This window comes from Dryobates pubescens, chromosome 6, assembly GCF_014839835.1.
Source record: "Dryobates pubescens isolate bDryPub1 chromosome 6, bDryPub1.pri, whole genome shotgun sequence".
In the NCBI taxonomy this organism is placed as follows: domain Eukaryota; kingdom Metazoa; phylum Chordata; class Aves; order Piciformes; family Picidae; genus Dryobates; species Dryobates pubescens.
In genome coordinates, this window is record NC_071617.1 from 42,518,930 (window position 1) to 42,535,162 (window position 16,233).

A 16,233-nucleotide genomic window follows, 5' to 3' on the forward strand; every position below is an offset into this window, starting at 1 on the left:
CATTAATTAGCTAAAAAAAAATGAGACTTGAATTCCATGTTTCAACTATCATCTTCTAGAAGATAATTTTAATAAGTAAGAGTAAAGAAAAGTGTATTTTTATCAAATCAAAATTTCAGCATGTCTTTTTACTCATAGAGAAGCCTAACCAATGCTTATCTTATCTAGGCAATTCTTTAACATCTGCACATATTAGGGAGGTGGTGGAGTCACCATCACTGGAGGTGTTTAGGAGGAGACTGCATGGGGTGCTTGGTGCCATGATTTAGTTGATTAGATAATGTTGGATGATAGGTTGGACTCGACTCGAAGGTCTTTTCCAACCTGGTTAATTCTATTCTATTCTATTAATATTTTTGTTCTAAAAGATTGAAAAAGAAATAAATGTATTTCAAGTTTGCTGAAAATAAGTAAATTTTCCTTTCTTTCTGAGCCGTGTATTTCATAGTCAGAATTCAGTGTAACACAGTGGTTTGCCACAACTTCATCAAGTGAGTGGTTTAACCTTTTGGATTCTTCAATCTAGATGAACCTTCCTTTCCTTGGTCTTTGGAATTTCTGCAGTTTTTTGCTGGCAGATTGAGCATCGCTCTTTTGCATTTCTGTATGGTTACAGAATAGGATGGAGAGGATGGTAAGTGGGAGACCCTTAACTTCCCCAGCTCCTTTGCGAAGTTAGCATAATGTGGAACATGAAGTGAAAATGTAAACAAGGGTGTCAGTTTCCAGTGAGCTTTCTTACTTGCTTGGTCAAAACATGACCTGGGTTTTCTCATATTGTTGTATGTTACACTCACAAATTCCTCATCATAACTACAACCATTGCCAAGTTTTTGCTGCCACAACTGAGGACTGTCAGACTTCGAGTTTCCTCTCCATGCTTTTCTCTAGCTACTGCATATGAAAGGCAGTTATTTATTAGACAAAACCTCAGATTCTAGTAGGACAGAGAAGAGTTGGAAGAAACTTGCACTTTACACTTCAGTTTGCTATTTAGTGCTTTGCTAGTAAAACCTAAATAGCAATAAAATACTTCCTAACAGGCACACATTTCAGAGGGTTAGGTTGGCTAGTTAGGAAGTGAGGTCAGGAAATAAGAGTGCTTTTTCTTCCTTCTCCTCCAGAATGCTTTTAGCTCTGCCTCTGAGCTATTCAAAGGAGGCTGAGGAAATGAGTCTGATGAATGAGTAATTCTGACGGACGTTTTGAGAGTTTCGGTAATGGTAGTTACGGTGCATTAACTGGAGGGGAAGGAAGGGGAGCTAATGAAGAGTTTGTGGGTTAGTACTAGAAAGGCTTTCTTCACTGTAGAGACTTTCTGTTCCTTGTGAAAATCCTAATGATATATAGTATAGTCAAATATTTGGGAATGCTTGAACTATAAATGTGACTTACTGACAGAAAATGAGGCGAATATTCACTTTAATTGGAACCATATAAATTAGATTGGAGAAATTAATTTAGAAATGATAGACAAGAGTTTTTAAATTGGAGGGTTCTCTAGGTATTGGAAATAAGGTGAGTACAAGAATAGCTAATTGAAACATTTCTTTTATTAAAACAATATTAGTTCCTACGTGCCTGGTGAATGAAGTGTCTAGAATAAATATGAATGATAATTAAATTCTGTTTCTATCGGTTAACTGTTCCATTTTCAGGTTGTCTCATTTATTACAACAATACCTCAAGAAGTTGAGTTCATTAGTTTGCTTCATATAACTCATGGTGGTTGCAGAGTGCTTGGTTTATGGGTCAGATTCTTCTGATCAAAATGAATGTTTCTCCTCCTTTCAGAACATGAATTTGGATATGTCACTCCATGAATTTAATTTGAAGTGGGACATTTCTTATTGATCTGCTTAGTTTCATAAAGGGATACTAGTACTAAAAGAATGCCAGACATAAGTTTAGGGGAGTGATAGAGCAGTGGTTTTTGTAGGTTACGTGCTGCTTACACTTCAGAGTGTTTTCTAGAGCTTTGCCTTGTCTGTTTTTAAATGCTCATATTGCATGTTTTCCAAGTTGTCATTTAGAATAAATTCTGTCGATCACAGCTGCTTAGATATTTTCCCTAAGTACTTGTAAAAAATCATCTGGTGTTTGATACTGCTCAAACTCCACTCTTCTATTACCCTTAGATCATGTTAAATGATTGTCCTTCTGAAGTGCCCAATGGATCCTTCAAATAGCTGCAGTCAGTTAAATTTACAGGCTAGCTCCATAGCTTTGTATCAGTTTACTTTCCCTGGCTGCTGGGTACTGGAGTTTCTCTTCCTGTTTCTCATTGGAGTTGGTCAAATTATTGTCATTGTTGCCTTTCACAGTCGCAACATATAGGAAGCTGCTACTCAGTTTACTGCTAGTCTGTTTTGGTAAATGCTCTTCCTAATGAATTCCCACTTTACATATAACTGAAAAAGAAAGTATCTCTTGCAATCGTGATCAAGGAGTGGTTGCTTTATTTTCCACAGTATGTTTAATGTTCTTAGTTTCCCCTTGGGTGGGATTATTACCAATATCCTTTGGTACGGATTCAAGAATCTATACAGTCTCAATTAGTTGCGGAATAAATTGTCTACACTTGGTAATTCCACTGTCAGATGCAGGTGCTATATAGCTATCCACTCATTAGGTTTAGGTTTTGCAATATAATAGTACATCTATGTGGTGCTTTCTCACTTTATGTGCTCTCAAATGAATTAAAGTCTAAATGTACCAGGAAATTTAAAGTGAGTTGTCAAAATAGTTTACTCTTCATAGCCTCACTACTTTGGAGTCTGTGGTGACAGATAATGATTTTTTTTTTTTCTTGTTTATGTTGTTGAGTTTTATGTAACAGTGAAATTTAGAGTTTTATGTAACAATGAAATTTCGGTGGACACAATGTAAACATGCTACTTTAAGTAAGCACAGGAAATGTGATAAAAGGTTTTGTTAAATTATTTATGTGAGGTTTCACTACTTACGTAATTATGACAAGCAAATTGTTATTATCTGGCAGATCAAGCAGTGTTTGTTCTGTGGGGAAGCTGGCCTCAGAGGATACTTTTGTATACACTAATAAAATTATTTTTCATCAATTCAGGATTTCACAACTACTTTGGAGATGCTGAGATCATGTGGCTGTTAAAATGGCAAATTTTTTCATGCTCATCATTTACATAGAATACATAGAATAAACCAGGTTGGAAGAGACCTTCAAGATCATCACGTCCAACCCATCAACCAATCCAACACCACCCAAACAACTAACCCACGGCACCAAGCACCCCATCAAGTCTTCTCCTGAAAACCTCCAGTGATGGTGACTCCACCACCTCCCCCGGCAGCCCATTCCAGTGGCCAATCACTCTCTGTATAGAACTTTTTCCTAACATCCAACCTAAACCTCCCCTGGCGCAGCCTGAGACTGTGTCCTCTTGTTCTGGTACTGGCTGCCTGGGAGAAGAGACCAAGATCTGTCTGTCTACAACCTCCCTTCAGGTAGTTGTAGAGAGTAATAAGGTCACCCCTGAGTCTCCTCTTCTCCAGGCTAAAGAAAGTATAGTTTAAGGTCTTATAAGCCAGGTTAATATGATTGCCATAGATTTTTTTCACTTCTATACAAAAAAATTCTTTTAAAAGATGTCTGCATATGCATTTATTAAAGACCTGGATCTTAAGTTGAGGGACATCTGTAATAATCTTATGCTTCTTGTCTTGCTAGCATTTATTTATAACTTATTTAACTTATTTATAACTTATAACTCGGCCCCTCAGTTTAGGAAAGACGTTCAGTTGGTGGAACGTGTCCAGAGAAGGGCAACAAAGCTGGGGAGGGGTATGGAGCACAAGCCCTATGAGGAGAGGCTGAGGGAGCTGGGGTTGCTTAGCCTGGAGAAGAGGAGGCTCAGGGAAGACCTTATTGCTGTCTGCAACGACCTGAAGGGAGGTTGTAGACAGGTGAAGGTTGGTCTCTTCTCCCAGGCAACCAGCACCAGAACAAGAGGACACAGTCTCAGGCTGTGCCACAGGAGGTTTAGGCTGACAGAAAGAGTGATTGGCCATTGGAATGGGCTGCCTAGGGAGGTGGTGGAGTCACCATCACTGGAGGTGTTTAGGAAGAGATTGCATGGGGTGCTTGGTGCCATGGTTTAGTTGATTAGATGGTGTTGGATGATAGATTGGACTTGATGATCTCAAAAGTCTTTTCCAACCTGGTTAATTCTATTCCATTCCATTCCATTCCATTCCATTCCATTCCATTCCATTCCATTCCATTCCATTCCATTCCATTCCATTCCATTCCATTCCATTCCATTCTTCTCTTGCCAAGCAACCAACTGAAAGAACCCCAACACAAGCAAACAAACAGATGACACCCCCAAAAACCCCAACCAACCAACAAAAATCAACCAGAAAACAAAACCAATTTTACCATGTTAATTTTACAAATGTGGCAGTCCTACTGTAGTGTGATCCTAATTTCCTGAATAATACATGTAATTATAGTGATGGTCTTGCTGTCTGTTTACTACCCTTGGAAATCCATCTCTTTTTTTAATGTTTGTTGTACCCTTCTTATAGTATTTTTTATGGCTTACTTGAAAAGAATATGATATGTATATGAAAAGCTTGGTATATGCAACATCCAAATGCCAATATTATTTGACATAGTAATAATGTGCTCCTGTTTAAAAAAGTATGGCAATCATGTAGGATAACTGAGCATAAAGAACTCGTTTCAGGTTTTCTTCATGGGAAAAAATGGAAGAGTTGTATTTATTAATAAATCCCCTAAGAGCAGAAAGGATTTCCTGTACCATGTGTGATCACAATTCTTATTAAAGTTCAGTTGTACAAAAAGTAATCTTTCTAGTATTTTTACTGGTTTGTTAGTTCTCCGTGTGCTTTGTGCCTTACTGTGAAAGTGATGAGCTCTGCTGATAGCTCATACAACAATATACTGTGATAGTTACTTCTTAACTCTCCAGTCTAATCTTCTATTCATCCACTTACTATAGCTATTATTACTGTGGCTGTATGAAGAAATATATTTTTGTATATGCCATTTATTATGTATTTATAAATGCAATTTTGTACACTACTTACCTCTGATTCAGTTTTATTGCTTTGGTTGTCTTCTCCTAATACAAATACTTGTGCAAATTCTTCAGTGCATTCCCCAGAAGGCAGGATATTTGTGTTTATTCTGCAAGTGGGCTAGTGTATCTTTCTGTCTGTGTGTTATTTTAAAAGAAAAATAAGTAATTCCTCCCAAGTGGAATTTTATTCCCAGACCATTATTGGAGCTTTAGATTGCATTCAGGTATCTCCTTGTAGGAAAGCTTTTATCTGTTTAGCGGTAATTTATTATGCAAAATGTAGTTATAGATTAATGATATTTGAAGTGTCTTCAGTGAGCTATGAACCAGGAAAGTTCTCAACAAATAAGTAAATAAAATCTTCAGACTTGCAGTTCTATTCCATGGTCACATGAAGTACTATTTAAGACCCTTAATGGGAAGCTTGTGAGTTCAAGCCTGCAGTGGGCACTATTGTCCTCCCTACTCTAGTCATGGGGTCTGTGGTGACAGGTTGGACTCGATGATCTTTGAGGTCTCTTCCAACCTTGGTGATACTGAATACTGAATATTTCCAGGTCAGTACTATTTTCCAGGTCAGTACTATTTCCAGGCATGTGAAGAAGTAAAATAAAGTGATGCAATAACTTAAAATAAACATTTCACTGTAGCAGTGTCAGTATTTGTATTACTTCCCATGGAGTACTCAAACCATTATGTTCTTTTAAGCATGGAACTGTATTCTGACAAGACTGTAGTAACATAAAGGTGTATTGTGTGCATTGAGAGACTGATGGGCTAGCAGACATTTGATGTGCCACTCTTAATTTATGTTCTGTAAAAGAACAAGATAGTTTGTTAATAAAAAGTGTGCAGATTGCACATATAATGCAGTGTAAGAGGCGAACACTCTGTAAATAACTTATTTGCTAGTCACACTGCTAAGTTATGGGAGCTGTAGGACTGAAAAACAAAGGAATTGTGTAATACTGCCTGTCACCCAAAATAATTACTTTAAAAGCTTTAAATTTCTCCCCTTGGAATGCTGTTTATTCTGATGCTTCTTGCAACATCCCTAATTTATTTGAATGAACCCATATTAATTAAAAAAATCTGTTACAGACCAGAGAATAGTAAGGGGTTTTAACCTGGATCCTTAAAATAAGCCCAAAGGAAAGTTCCTCCCTTGGAGAGTTTCATAACTTTTATGATTTCTTATACTATAGCGTGAATGCAAATGAGAGGCAGCCCTGGCTTAGTATTAAATCATTTCATGTAATAGTTTGACATGCCTGTCTTTTTCAGAATAAAGTGCTTTATGATGCACTGGTATTGTTTGGGTTTGCATTTCCCTGAAGTTTTAACCACAGAAATTACATTCTAGAATCTGGAGGGTTGTTCCTTGCTTAGTTACAGACCTCTTACAGTTAATCAAAAGTTGAGGACTTGCTATTTCCTTAGGTATTTTGTTGGATTTCAATGGCTAAAGTAAATTTGTGGGTCACAGGTTCAGGAGCATTTTAAGTGATTGAAGAGCTCAAATTGGGGCAGTTCAGGCTAGGTGCCTCCTGTTACTGCCACATAAATTGCACCTCCAGTATCCTGAGGGTCCAACCCAATAAGGTGGACACAGGAAGCAGTGTATTCCTACCCATAAATCCTGCACCCTAAAAATTTGTCTGCAAAGTCATTCTCTTCCTCTTCCTTCCCTCTCTGCTCCTGTAGGAGATGCTCCCTGTCGGGTAAGGCCTAATGCCAGGAGGAGAAGGAGAGGGTCAGCATCAGACCTGGCCAGCCTGAGAGTAGCCTAGCCGTGGGGAGCAGGGGGGAGAAGAGCCCAGGGGGTTTTAGGTATACCCTCAGGAGAGGAGAAGGGAAGTGTTGGGCGACCTTTGGGTGTGTTGTAAGGGATTCTGTACACATTGGGATATCTTTGCCACTATGCTTTGTAGTTTCTGTAAAACACCAGTTACTTTTCCATTTAAACTTCCCATCGCTTTCCAGTCCATTTGTGTGAGTGTCATTCTTTCATCCCTCTCAGGGCAGTGGAGGACCTGTCCAGCCTCAAAGCAGGACACATATTCTAAATATTTGTCATTTGGATCTTGAGGTAATGGGTGAAAAGATCATATTGGGAAGATAGTCTGTTTCTGGTTGCTTACCCTAACCTGGTAACAGTAACCAGACAAGTGTATGAGGAAATTTTAGTCCTGTGCAGAAGTGATTTTGTGTGGCACCTCTAGTTTTATGGCTTAGAGTCAGAAGCTGTAGAGATAGTGACTTTGGTTATTGATGTTCTTTTTTGAGCACAAACGGACAAAATACTGTCTTGCAAAAGAACTAGTCTTCTGAAGTCTGGAAACAAATTTGGCTTCTTGCCTTTCTTTCCTTCTAAACCATTTGCATGAATTATATACAGTTTTTATAATGCCTGTATAGGCACATAGTCATTGTTTTGTTTACAAAGAAATCCTGAGTAGCAACCCCAAAATAACACTCCTACTACTAACATCCAGCGCATCAGAGCCCTACCTCAGCTAGTTGAGATGCTGGGTGCAGTCCTTAAGAAAGCTAAAGAATTTTGGAGCTGGAAGACTGGCAGTGTCACTGCTTACTACTTGCAGTAATGATTTATTGGGTGTATTTCATGCATTTTATTGTTAGACTCTTTTCTTGTCTTATTCCCCTATGCAAGAAACTGCTAATTTTCCCATCTTATTTTGGTGTTGGTTCCACTTTGTAACTAACACCACGATGTCTTGCACTTAAAAAAAGGAAGCCAGCCACCACAGCCACCAAAAATAACCCAAATCTGAAGGCAGTAGGCAAAAGGTGACAACCTTGAAAACAAAACAAAAAACCCCAACATATTATCTGACAGATGGAGAAAGTTTGTTTCCACTAAACCCTGTACCAGTTAAAGTTTCTGTAAAAAGTTACAAAGAAAAGTTACTGGGAAAGGGGAACACAGAATTGATGGATTTTTGGTTAGTCATTTTGGAGTTTGGCACAGATTTTGCTAGCATATCAGTGAACATTCGGGGGGGGGGGGGGGGGGAAGGAAAGCGTTTTGCATGCATCCTAAATAAAGTCTTCTGCAGATGATGGTAACTTGCCACCCCTTGTCCTGTTTTAACCTCTGCAGAGGGACCTCAACCGACTGGACAGATGGGCAGAGTCCAACAAGATGACATTTAACAAATCCAAGTGCGGGTGCTGCACTTCGGCCACAACAACCCCATGCAGAGCTACAGGCTGGGGTCAGAGTGGCTGGAGAGCTACCAAACAGAAAGGGACCTTGGGGTGCTGATTGACAGCCACCTAAATATGAGCCAGCAGTGTGCCCAGGTGGCCAAGAAGGCCAATGGCATCCTGGCGTGCATGAAGAATAGTGTGGCCAGCAGGAGCAGGGAAGTCATTGTGCCCCTGTACTCAGCACTGGTTAGACCACACCTTGAGTCCTGTGTCCAGTTCTGGGCCCCTCAGTTTAGGAAGGACATTGAGACACTTGAACGTGTCCAGAGAAGGACAACGAGGCTGGGGAGAGGCCTTGAGCACAAGCCCTATGAGGAGAGGCTGAGGGAGCTGGGGTTGCTTAGCCTGGAGAAGAGGAGGCTGAGGGGAGACCTTATTGCTGTCCACAACTACCTGAAGGGAGGTTGTAGCCAGGAGGAGGTTGTTCTCTTCTCCCAGGCAACCAGCACCAGAACAAGAGGACACAGTCTCAGGCTGTGCCAGAGGAGGTTTAGGCTCGAGGTGAGGAGAAAGTTCTTCACTGAGCGAATCGTTCACCATTGGAATGTGCTGCCCAGGGAGGTGGTGGAGTCACCGTCCCTGGAGGTGTTCAAGAGGGGACTGGATGTGGCACTTGGTGCCATCGTTTAGTCATGAGGTCTTGATGATCTTTGAGGTCTTTTCCGACCTTGATGATTCTGTGAACCTCATGAAGATTATGAGGAAAGGCCATTGTTCTGACAACCAAATTGCATTCTGATTTAATCAGTATAAAGCCTCCCCTTCTAAACTTGCCAGGGTCTTGCCTGTATTGTGTGTATATTTTAGTTTTGTTACGCAGCTAAGGTTTAACTAGGTTTAGTCAAACACTGCATCCATGTAGTTGTTGCCAGCTTTTATTGTGCTTTGGAGAGGAGATCTGCAAGTTACATGAGGGTGCTGCTAAACAAAAGCTAGATGCTCACCAGTACATAGAAGAAATATTATATAGCTCACCCAGTTTATCATTAGATATGTCTTTGTACCAGGTGAATACTAGACTACAAATCATAAAGCAGTATGTTCAGAAATCTGTTGATAATTTAGGTCAAATTCATTATGTAAACTCTGTCACTGAATAGGTCCTGTGTTGTTGTTGACACCATATTGCTAAGGCAGCTGTTAATTGCTGTAATGTAAATAAGTAGTGCAGGCTCAATTGCAGCTAGTATATCTCAGGTGCTTGAGATCAGCAGTTTCAACACTTTCCTCAGGTACTCATGTCTACAGTGAAAAAGGGGTTAAAGAGCAGGAATGGGAGATGTTCCACAGAACTGGGCAAGCAAAGGCTCTTTTTGAAAGTTGATTTGCAGTCTGAGTAAATGCTAATTCTGAACATGAGGTGCTGAATTCATGAAGGCAAAGAGCATTTAACTGCCATGCTGGATTTTGCTGCTGTGCGATGGCTGAGCTGTTTCACTAGTATGCTTGTTGGGAGATGCTGTCACCAAATGACCACTTTTGTCAGCTTTTTATGCTCTTTGAAGATGGAGAGTTTATCGATAGCTTGCAAAGTGAATAGTTTTTTCAGGAGGAAAAAACCACCAAACCTAACAAACAGCAAACCACATTGGTCAGTGTGCTCTTAAACTTGCAGCTTTGGGAGCCGCAGTGTAGCACTAGTACTTCTGTACTATGGTTAGAACTGCCTGGATGTTCATTATTTAGAACATTTTATGGATGACAACGGGATGGTGCAGCTACTTAGAAAAAAATCCCTAACACAAACCCTGAAAATAAAACAAAATACACTAAGAATTTTTGACTTGCTGAATTATAATGTATTTCATAATATCTATTGCTGTCTGTAACTCTACACTTGCTTTCTTAATGCATTGTGTAGGTTACTCATGGTGTGTAATGTGGAACATAACTATTATTTTTGCCCTGCTCATTGAAGATGGAGTTTCTCTGATAGGTGCACACAACACAGCTTTACTGCTGTGAACTACCTTGGGTAGAATAAAACTTAAGAGTCTTTGTAGCCACCTTATATTTTCAGCCAACTTGTGAGATTTTCATTTATTTTCTGTACTTTTCATTTATCAACCAGTGCTTCACATCTCAGTTTAGGAAGGATGTTCACTTGCTGGAACGAGTCCAGAGAAGAGCAACAAAGTTGGTGAGGGGTTTGGAACACAAGCCCTATGAGGAGAGGCTGAGGGAGCTGGGGTTGCTTAGCCTGGAGAGGAGGAGACTCAGGGGTGACCTTATTACTCTCTACAACTACCTGAAGGGAGGTTGTAGGCAGGCGGATGTTGGTCTCTTCTCCCAGGCAGCCAGTACCTGAACACGAGGACACAGTCTCAGGCTGTGCCAGGGGAGGTTTAGGCTGGATGTTAGGAAAAAGTTCTATACAGAGCGAGTGATTGGCCATTGGAATGGGCTGCCCAGGGAGGTGGAGTCGTCGTCATTGGAGGTTTTCGGGAGGAGACTTGATGGGGTGCTTGGTGCCATGGGTTAGTTGTTTAGGTGGTGTTGGATTGGTTGATGGGTTGGACGTGATGATCTTGAAGGTCTCTTCCAACCTGGTTTATTCTATGTATTCTATGTATCTCTAGCTGTGGGCTCCCCTTCTGTCAGGACTGTAGATGCATGAAGAGTTGCATTTTATCTTTTGGGGTGGGGGTTCCACTTCTAATCACTGCAGCTGTGGCTAGTGCACAAGTATTTGAAGCTTTCTTGATTGTGCAGACACTGTAATTTGGGACCCAGCTTGGGTGAAGCTTTGTTGGTAACTAGTAAGAACTGAGTGGGACGTCTTGGGTCCAGTAACTCATCTGTGACAAAAAACATCACACTGTTTTTTCAGGGAAGAGCTTGTCTTGTCTGGCTTTGAGCTTGTTCCTTTCCAAGCTGGACTTCTGGCTGACTCTTCCACAGCAGAAATTACAGCTTGTTTTCTCTGGCAAATGGCTTAAAACCTAAATCAGCATTTAGGGACTGTTTCACTGTAGTGCTTCCCAATCCCAGTGAGTCATCTTGGCAACCCATGTTCTAGCACATTGTCATCTGTGAGTATTTATGGAGTGCTCTCTTTTCCTCTCTGTCACAACATAATATTGAGCAACCAAGTACCAATTTCTGTGTTTGCATAATGAATAAATTCTGCCTTTGTATGTAATTTAAAGTATTTAAACACACCAAGGTGATGCACTTCATCTGCAACTGTCTCTGTAAAAAGAAAAGGTGCCTTTTCATTGTGAGAGTAACTGGATGTTAAGCAAACCAAAAGCCACTTGACTGGTAGTGTGTTCCCTGAAGGCATCCTGTGGCAGAGCTGGACTGAAATTCAGTAGTGTAGCTGGTAGGAACTGAGACTAATGCTATAACTGATCAGGTATGAGGACTGTGGGTTCAGGAGAAAACCCTCAAGGGAGAATTTGCACTTGTAAAGGAAAAGCATATTTCCCTTCAAACCTGAGTCTTACTTTGAAGGGAAGGTAAAGCCTCATGATAATCATCTATCAAAGACATGGAATTTGGACTATGGGAGCAATTTGGAGATTTAGTGTGACTTGCTCACCAAAAATAAAACAAACAATCAAACAAACAAAAAAACACAAAACAAAAAACAAAACAACTTTGAGATCATAATTATATGATCATAATGTAGATCAGGGAGAAACTTTTCATTGCAATGTCTGTGTAAGTGAAGGGAAGAAGACAGAGCAAGTCCACACACACACATCAAACAAGTGATGCAAAGGCAGTCTCTCACCACCTCCCTCATGCTAACCTGGAACCACAGCAGTCTATGCTAGCTTTGCCAAAACTGATATTGCTGTTTTCAGAAAAGGATAGCATTTCCTAATATTAAATGCCTTAGTTCTTCCCTCATCAGATGTTTGTTCCTTTGTGCTTTCATATAGACTTTGTGTGAACTATGTTTTTTGTAAGGTGCCATGTGCTGTAAGCTCTTGGACACTCTTGAGCATAAAATTGGATGATGAGATTGAGCAAGTGGGATGACACATGAAATCTTGGTTTTGACAGATTTCCAGAAGAAGCAGCCAGATGATGACTCTACTCCCAGCACAAGCAACAACCAGTCAGATTTGTTCTCTGGAGAAACGAATAGTGACAACAGCAATACCTCTCTAACCACACAGGCCGCTAATTCCAACCAGCAACTTTTGACAGAACTGAATGTGACTTCACCGAGCAAAGAGGAATGTAAGTGCATGAGTCATAACTTGACAGCAAAGGGGGGAAAAACATTTATCTTTGTTCTTAGTTTTAAGTTTCTCTGAAGTAAGTGGTCTGGGTTCTGCAGCAAAGGGAAAGGCTAGAAGTCATTTGCAAAATAGACATTGATGGTTTAACCAAAGAACTAATTAAAAGAGGTTGCAGGAGTTTATAACCAACTTGGAAATTGGAACTGCAGTATACAAATTGGAACTGCAGTATACAATTCAGTCATGATTTTGAAGCACTGTCATTTTGAGATACTCCTTCTCACATTACTGATAAACTAATGTATGTATTCAAAGAAAGGTAGCAATATCTTGTGAAATTTGACTTTAAAAACGTTAGTTTTTCAATTATTGCACTTGCACATCGTACTGAGTCTAATGCATGTTTGTCTAGACTGCTGCTAGTTTAATTGCTTAAAACTTTAAGTTTTGTGGGATGATCCATCTTTTCTTTCATGACCCATCTTCTTTACTGAACTCTGTCAGGCAAAAATTCTCCCTGAAGTTAAGCTAAGAGGTTAAAAACTGGCAAACACAGGGAGATGAAGAGATAAAAGTTGTTTCAAAGCAATCTAAACCTCTGTTAAAAGTTCATCTTGTGTCTAATACTTTGAGCTTTAAAAATCTGCATTCTTCAACTTAAGCTCAAATGTGCAATTTCATTTTTAGAAGGTGCTTTATGGGGAGAATGCCACTAGAGCTGAGTTTCACTTTGTTGTGGTGAATAGTTGTAAACATTGCAAGAAAAACATACTTATTTGTCAGTAGGAGCTCTCCAAGAGCTACTCTGGTTCTTCTACACTGAGGCCATTGCAGGGAATAATACTGTTCACAAAACACTAGGACTAAAAAAACCTTTCATGTGCCACACCTATTTTCAGTTAACTATTTACACAGGATGGTTTTGCTGAGTTGCTGAAGTATTTATCCTCTTTACAAGTAGGTAGACTTTTATATAAATTCTTTTACCTAAACAGATTGACTGTGGATAAAATGCAAAGTGTTGTTTTGGGATTGTAGTAATTTATTACACTAACTAAAATAAAATTTAACTGAATTATTGTTTTCCATCTGTATGTGAGAATATTGTCAGAAATACATCAGGATTCAAATGTGAATGTGCTGATACCAGTTCTTGTAATAAAGAGTAAACTTCCCATGTAACTCTTGTCTCTCCTTCGCATACACAGTTGCCTGCTGACCACCCATCATCTCTTCCTTCTGTCCAGAACTTCATGGGAAACCTGTAGTCTGCTGTGAAAACAAGGCCTTAAAACAACCTTCTTAGAGAATTCAGCAAAATACTGTGCTTCAGCAAAACGTTTTGGCCTTCACAGGGCAGGGTGCCTCAGCAGCTCTGCTGTCATATTAGTCAGGATCTCCTGTTTGGTGCTTCTCCAGTGCTTATTGGGTCAAGTTTTCTGAAAATGTGTTCAGTTAGGAATTAAATTGTGTTACAACAATGTGTTTTTATTGTGGCTGAGAATGACTTGAGGGTGAGTAGGAAGGTGATTAAAGAGATGGGAAGTAGCACAGGGAATTAAATAGTGTCCTTCATCCCAAATTGCTGCAAGCTTGTGAACATACACTGAAGGTGATGGATATTAGGCAGCACAGCCTGCAGAGCATTTGAAAATATTACCTATAAAAAAAAATTGTCATGACTTCCTTCTGGGGTGATACTAAGTGAAATACAGTGGGGAGATTTATTTATAGCTTGAGCTCTCTATCTTCTCCCACATCGCCACTACCTTTTTAATGAAGCTTAATATCATTTATCAGAAATAATTATACACAGATGGAGCTTTTCTGGTGGATAATGGCCTCAGCATGGAGGCTTTTCCTGTAATGAAGAATACCCAAACTTTAAATGTCTTTTTTAATTTGACAATGTCTTTTTCTATGCAATATTTATTTTGCAATAAGTTCTACAGAGCATGCATTGCTCTCATTACAGCTGTGTTATTCAAAGACTGGTGTCTTGCAGTGCCATGTGACAATGTGCAGCTATGTGCCATTCTGCATAGAATAGTGGTTATTCACCAGAAATCAATGTATGGGGTCATTATGATAATCCTTATCGAAGTGTGAAAAGAGTGGAATACTCAGGAAGGATTCTCATTGTGCATTCCACTTCCCTTTCAAGCTTGTGAGGAGAGTCTCACATCAAGGCATTTGCCACAGTAATTGAGTCTATACAGTAAACAAATTGGACAGAATTGCAGCAAGCCATTTAGGCAGTTAACAAATTCCATTCATCTTACAGCAACCAAAGAGAACCATAGAAAGCTCATGTGGTAAAATTCTCATTCTGTGTTAGAGAAAGGGTGAGTTTTGTACTTGTTTCAAGTAGCCATTTCCCTTTTTAACACAGAATGAATGACACAGGAGAAAATTTCCTTGGACTGGATTTTGCAGAAGCTCGGTTTGACAATGTGCAAGTATTTAGGCCATTTTTGTTACTCTTTTGATTTTCTGTGAGAGTTACATTTGCATTCCTGGGTGTTTTATATATACAGCAAGGTTCTAGGGACTTATCTCCTGCTACCCTAAATTCTGAACAGTCACCTACCCCAGTGCTTGCTTTGCCGATTAATCTCTCTCCCTCTAGTAGATGAAAGGTAGTTCTCAATCTTATAGTCAACAAAGTGTGTTGAAGGTTTATGCCCAGAGACAGTGACTCAAGCTTCAAGACTTTGTTGGTTTGGGTTTTTTTTAATCTCCTTCACATGTGTTTTGTTTATAGGAAGTATTACTTAGCACTAATGGGAAAAAAAAAAAAAAGAAAACCAAAACAAAACAGTTGCAAGTTAGGAGAGGAAAAAACCTTCTAATATTTTTCTATCCAGAGCCTTCAGGTCTGGGCAGCTGCCTTAAGTTTTCTGAAACAAACTTTTGCACACACAGAAAATAATGATACTGTAGCTCCGTCAAAGATTTCCTTTTCTTACTGGGTGAGTAGGGGTTTTGTTTATTTTTAACAGACAGCACAATGGCCCTCACTTTTCCTTCTGCTCCTCTAACCACCAGCAGTCTTTAAAAAACCTGGCTTATTAGTGAAATTTCTGTTATTTTGGTAAAGATCACACGGTACATGGAATAGTTTTGCTTAGTTTCAGACTTTCATTGCTTTTTTGGGGGTATCACATTATTTTCCTGTCACTATATGAGTAGACACTGCCCAGGTTTTAGAACTAAATGTGTTATATGACAGAAGAAATGTCAACATGAACAACTCCAGCTCTGGCAGCTGGCTCAGGGTTGGTATTTCAGTAGTTCTTAGCCTTGGCCAATGTGATTTTAATGATGTACTTAACTCTTCCTGGCCTCCTTGAATCAGTAAGAGCCACAACTGAAAAAAGGACAAAAGAAATATCTGATCTTTGTAGAACTGTTCAACTCTCTACATTTCTGCATTGAAGACTTTATAAGCTACACAAAGATCTAAGATATTGCTGTAAATGTCAAAAAGACACTGTAGATTGCAGATGAGAAAGAAGGTGATTATCACTGGCCAAAAGTTACCTCTGTGTGTGCTGAGTTTCAGATTCCTAAATATGAATTCCCATAACTGAGTATCTGTAAATTTTGGCTCGTTTTTGTATACCCTCCAGAATTTTAACTGTTCTGTGTCAAGCTAAGTGTTCAAAAACTGTTAGCTAACACTTAAATTTGCAAGGTAAGTTTGGAAAATGCTTTAG

At 39.5% G+C, this 16,233-nt stretch overlaps 1 protein-coding gene across 2 annotated transcripts in view; it reads left to right on the forward strand.

Annotated features, from left to right (window-relative positions):
* The window catches only part of ZFAND3 (zinc finger AN1-type containing 3), a 162,878-nt gene that overhangs the window by 91,582 nt on the left and 55,063 nt on the right, over positions 1-16,233 (forward strand). For both annotated transcript variants that reach the window (XM_054162414.1, XM_054162415.1), the window contains one exon: positions 12,333-12,512. In XM_054162414.1, the coding sequence (XP_054018389.1) occupies positions 12,333-12,512 (180 nt within the window). The remainder of the gene's footprint in view (positions 1-12,332; positions 12,513-16,233) is intronic.